General features: G+C 48.6%; 1 protein-coding gene across 3 annotated transcripts in view; it reads right to left on the bottom strand.

Moving 5' to 3' along the window:
- The window catches only part of LOC137481440 (hepatocyte nuclear factor 4-beta-like), a 36803-nt gene that overhangs the window by 5805 nt on the left and 25733 nt on the right, over positions 1-5265 (bottom strand). For all 3 annotated transcript variants that reach the window (XM_068203185.1, XM_068203186.1, XM_068203187.1), the window contains 3 exons: positions 4752-4904; positions 2372-2608; positions 1058-1171 (listed from right to left, as the gene is read on the bottom strand). In XM_068203185.1, the coding sequence (XP_068059286.1) occupies positions 1058-1171; positions 2372-2608; positions 4752-4904 (504 nt within the window). The remainder of the gene's footprint in view (positions 1-1057; positions 1172-2371; positions 2609-4751; positions 4905-5265) is intronic.

Genomic DNA, 5265 nt, shown 5'->3' with positions numbered 1-5265 from the left:
CTGTGGGAGAGAAGAGAAACAGAATTAACGTGGACTTGGATGCTGTTCAATAGAAATCAGCAAACCATCCTACAAGCCCAGGAGCAGGAGGATCCTGGCGCATCCTTCTTTCCTGGTTTGTGAGGAGGCACAGGGTGGACTGGCAGACATGGACCAGTTCTTCTCAGGATTTTGCACTTGAGGAATGTCCCCCAGTGTTTTTCAATCCTTTATTTCCTTGTCAGAGAGAAGCTCAGCCTGCAGCCCCACTGTACCTCATCTACAGAGCACAGCATTTCTCTAATCTCCTTTGCTGGAAAGGGGCTTAAAAGCTAAATAAAAGCCACTTAAAATACATGATGCCAACATTTATATAGCTGAGAAACAGCAAAATACACTATGGGAGGTAAATGATTGTAACTGGCAGAGGGAGGGAGACTGTGAGTACAGGACACTGTGATTACATGGCAGTGCTTGTTAAATTCCACCTCCTGTTCCACTTTCCTTTTCCAACAGCATGGTCCTACAGGGGAGAAATGCCTTAACCCACACCCCAGCAGTGCCCAGGGTGATTGGAGATGGTCTTGTATTCAGGTCCTGTTGTTTGGCAGCAACCACAGGGAACTCCTGCCATAAAGAACCATCTGTCCTCTATTGTGGCATCTCCCAGTGCTGCCAAATCCAGAGAAACACTCAATCTTGATTTCTCGCCCTTTTTTTTTCAGTCTTGTGTTGTTTCAGTAACATCTCCAAACCCCCCTGGGTCATTGTACCATTAAAAATCCTAACTTCTCTTTGGAATTATGGAAAGGAGTCAGCCAGGGGGGCTGTGAGCTCTGATTCCAGTGTAACACTTGAACTCATATAAATAAACTTAAAGAACTTAACTAAACTTACATTTACTTCGATAAACTTAAAGAACATAAATGATTTTTTTTAAATAAATAAACTTTTAAATAAATAAATAAGCTTTTTTTTTTCTGAGCTGTGTCTGCTGCCCAGTTCCTTGGCTATGCTGGCACTAATGGTGGAAATAATGTGAAAATGGGCTGTAAATAACGTAAAAAGGGGGACCTACGGTCTGGAGCAGTGTGGATCACAGAGGTCATGTTGCTTTGCAGGACGTGCCCTGGCAGCTGTTCCAGGTTGAGGCTGGGAGGTGCTGACTGGTACTGGAGATCAGCAGAGGTTCCTGCAAGTGGGATTGGGAATAGACATCATTCCTTGCACAGTTCCTGACAAGATGCTCTGGGCTAAATCTTTTTCATCCAGAGGATGTGGAAGAGCTCTGTGGGTGAAGGTTAATGGCTCATCTTTGCTTCCTTCCCCTGCTCTCAGCCTCTGGCTGTGTAGGAACAGCCCCCTGGGATGTCTGGGCTTTCAGCTGCTCTCCAGCTGCACTCTTCTGCCTGGGGGTGTGTCCCAAGTGCTGCTCTTCTCCAGGTTTCCCATAAAGTCATAGCTTGTACACGTTTCCAACAAAAGATGCTTTGTCTTCCTTAAACTGCCTCAGTTAGGTCGGAGGCCTAAGTCGAGTGCCACACCACAGAGTGGGTGCTTTGCTGTGAATCTCAGACTTCCAGAGCTAGGCTGGAAAGAATGGCTCTGGGTTTGGACTGGAGTGAGAAGGACCCTTCAAGCTACAATTCATCAAATGGTTTTGGTTGGAAGGGATCTTAGAGCTCATCTCATTCCAACCCCATGCCATGGGCAGGGATCCCACCCACTGTCCCAGGTCCTCCAAACCCCACCCAGCCTGGCCTTGGGCACTTCCAGGGATCCAGGGACAGCCCCAGCTTCTCTGTGCCAGGGTGTCCCCACACTCACAGAGAAGAATTTTTCCTCAACATCCCACCTAAACCTTTTCTCTTTCAGCTTAAAGCCCTTTCCCTCAGTCCTCACAGAATTCACAGAATCACTAGGTTGGAAGAGACCTTCAAGATCATCGAGTCCAACCCAGCCCCAACACCTCAACTGAACCCTGGCACCCAGTGCCACATCCAGGCTTTGTTAAACACACCCAGGGATGGTGACTCCACCACCTCCCCGGGCAGCCATTCCAGAACTTTATCACCCTTTCTGTAAAAACTTTTCCCTAATATCCAACCTGTATTTCCCTTGGTGCAGCTTGAGGTTCTGTGTCCTCTGGTTCTGTCAGTGCTGCCTGGAGAAGGAGACCAACCCCACCTGACCACAGCCACCTCTCAGGGAGTTGTAGAGAGTGATAAGGTCACCCCTGAGTCTCTTTTTCTCCAGGCTAAACACCCCCCAACCCTTTCCCTCCATCCTCCCTCCCATACACCCCCTAAGCAGACACAAACCCACGCACACAGCCCTACAACAGCTTTGACATAGCCCAGCTTGGCTGCCCCTCCCCGGGAGGGCTTCGTACCTCCCAGCAGCATCTCCTGCAGCAAGCTGTCGATCCTGGCCACGCCGAAGAGCTTCACAAACTGCACCTGCTCGATCATCTGCCAGGTGATGCTCTGCAGGGGCGGCAGCAGCAGCAGGATGTCGCTGAAGCGGCCCCGCGAGTCGTACTGGCGGTCGTTGATGTAATCCTCCAGGTTCACCTGCACCTGGAAGCGCATGTTCTTCACCTTGCCCGGCTCGCTCAGGCCTTTGCAGTCTGGCAGAGGGGGAAATGGAGTTAATTGCTGGCCCGTGCAGGCGGATTTTGGCCTTTCAGGCAGTGGGATAGGTGAGTAATGCGATGGCTGACTCTCACAATTAAGAAGTGTAACATGTATATATGTTAAGAGAAGTTTTATAGATTTATAGTTGTGTTTTACCCCCCTTGTGTTGTTATCAGGGGTGGCCTGGGTTTGGGACGTTTGGGAGGGTCGGTTCGTTACCACAGCAACAGCTGACCTCCAAAAAAGATGTCAGGAAGTGATCACCACTGAACAGCAGAGAAGGAGTCAGTGGACAGAACTTTGGGGGAGCTAAAGGGTTAAAAGGTGAAACCTCTCTTGTGTGGATGAGCACATGGCGGGAAAAATCCTCTACTCCCAGCACCATAATATTTTCCCTATTCAGTCTTCTGTTGTATTTTTGAAAAGGTTTCAATAAACCTTTCTAAATTTTTTGGAAGTGGGGATCATTTCTCACAGGCAGGCTGCGTGCAGGGAAAAGGATGAGATGGCAGTGATGCTCTGACAGGGTCTCCAAGATCAGCTGGCAGCTTGGGCTGCCATTGCTTCACATGGAACAGGGAAACAGTGATGGGGATTGGAGGGAAAACAGTAATTGGAGGAGAAACAGTAATTTGAGGAGTTTGAAGGGAAACTGTAAGAAAATAGGAGCTTGCTTCACATGGATGTGTCTGCCTACTGCCATCAGTGAAGGGGAAAAATTTAGAAGTTAAAATATTTATCCTTCCAAGGAAACAGCCTGGAATTTTCCCCTGAAAACTTTGAGTCACAACTGCCACCACTAAATGCAAGGAGTTTTAGTGCCTGCATGTTGTGATTACACTCGCTGCAGCATCAGGTTCTTGTCTTGCTCTCCTGTCTTTGACCTGTGGTCAATCCCTTTTTTCAAGGACCACTGGTCCAGCTTTGCTTAAGTAAATAAATTTGTCCCTGGGTCGGGTGAAGTGCTGGGATTTACAGCCTCCCACTCCTGCCTCTGCTGCTATCTAAACCTGAGATTTCTGGATGACTGCACCATTTCCTTCACTGTCTGCAAAGAATCCACAGGCACCACATTTTCGGCATTGTAGTGCCAAGAGATTAGATAAAGTGGTTAACAAATGATTGTGTGTCAGAGCGAAGCTCTGAGGACATTCCTGATCATTAGCATGGATGAACTTCACTTCCCACTTCCTCCTTCCAGCTGAAACCTCAGCACCTCATTGTCACATTGATCTAAAGCTGCAGGGAGACACTGATCAGCTGAGAAGGTAATTTGTCAAAATCGATTTGATGAAAGCACCCCTCCTCTGTTCACAGCAGGCTTTGGTGAGCCAAAGTTCACGATGTTCCTGAAACTCCTGGATCTTGATTCTGAATCAGCGAATACAGCAAAAAACCCAATAATTAATGGATGACACTCTGATTTCTCCATGCTAAAAGACAAAAGGGCGTGGTTTGGACTTGGGATCGTTCTCCCATCTCCTCCCCGAGCTCCAGGGAAATACCCACTGGAACCTGGGCCGAAGCAGAGCCCCCTTTGCTCCTGGAATAAACACAGCAAAGCTTCAAACCAAACTGGTTTTTCTCTGTGTTTCCCTGTTCTCCATCCTGTGGATCAGCCCTGCCCTGGGTTGCTGCTGGCTTCCAGCAAGACCCATTAGCAGATCCCTGATATTTCTGGGCACTCTGAGCTGCCCAGCTCTCTGTGGTTTTTGATGGTGCTCTCTGGACTCTTATGGACACTCCACATTGCTGCTTGCCTCTCTCTGCTTATACATAATTAATACAGGCATGTATGTCCTTAATGATCACCTCCTGCATTTCAGGCTGGTGGGCTTTCCCAAAGCCAAGCTCCTGCAGCAGCCAAACTCCTCCAGGGCCTGCAGAGCCTTGCACATCAGCCTGGCTGGAGTTCACACTTGCTAAACAGTGTGGAACACTCAGGAATAGGTGTTAGGTTTAAGGTCACTTAATAGGTTTAAGGTCATTTCTGCCTTAAAACTGCACGACCGAGTGTTGCTCATTACAGCACGGGCAGGCTGAGATGTAGAGCTGCTTCCAAGGGGTTTTCCTGGATTTTGGAGAGCCCCCAGCTGCTGTGCAAGCCCCGTGCTTGGCAGTCAGAGGGAATCTCACCTGGGTCAAAGAAGATGATGGCTTTCAGGCAGGCGTACTCGTTGTCGTCGATCTGGATGTCCCGCAGGGGCTTCACCAACTCGTCCAAGATTCTGGTGGCCACACGAGCGATTTCCAGTTCTGGGCAGTGCATTGGGATGATGAAATCATTCCCTGGGAATGAGAAATTCCCCATCAGGTTTTGGCTCTAGCTCTGGTCTCATCCAGCAGTTCCCAAAGGAGGCTTGTCTGATAGCCCCAGTGCCATTTGCAGCAATTTCCAGTCTGCAGCTTTATAATTTGATCCACGAGTGAGAAGCAAGCCCCAGATCTCATCCCCTGGCCCTTACTTATCTCAGCTGCACATCAGTGCACCCAAACTGTACACACAGCCTGCTCCATGTTCTGCTCTGCTTTGCCCAGTCTTACGTTGAGCACCTGTTTGTAAGCAGTGCTGCATCTTTATTTTTGGTTTTCTTTTCTCGCACAAAGTTATCCCTCTCTCTTTTATTTAATGTGAAGCTTTTAGGGTCAG

This window comes from Anomalospiza imberbis, chromosome 12 (genome assembly GCF_031753505.1).
Source record: "Anomalospiza imberbis isolate Cuckoo-Finch-1a 21T00152 chromosome 12, ASM3175350v1, whole genome shotgun sequence".
Taxonomy (NCBI): domain Eukaryota; kingdom Metazoa; phylum Chordata; class Aves; order Passeriformes; family Viduidae; genus Anomalospiza; species Anomalospiza imberbis.
Note: the sequence above shows the minus strand (reverse complement) of the source record. Positions and strands in the feature narration are given on the sequence as shown.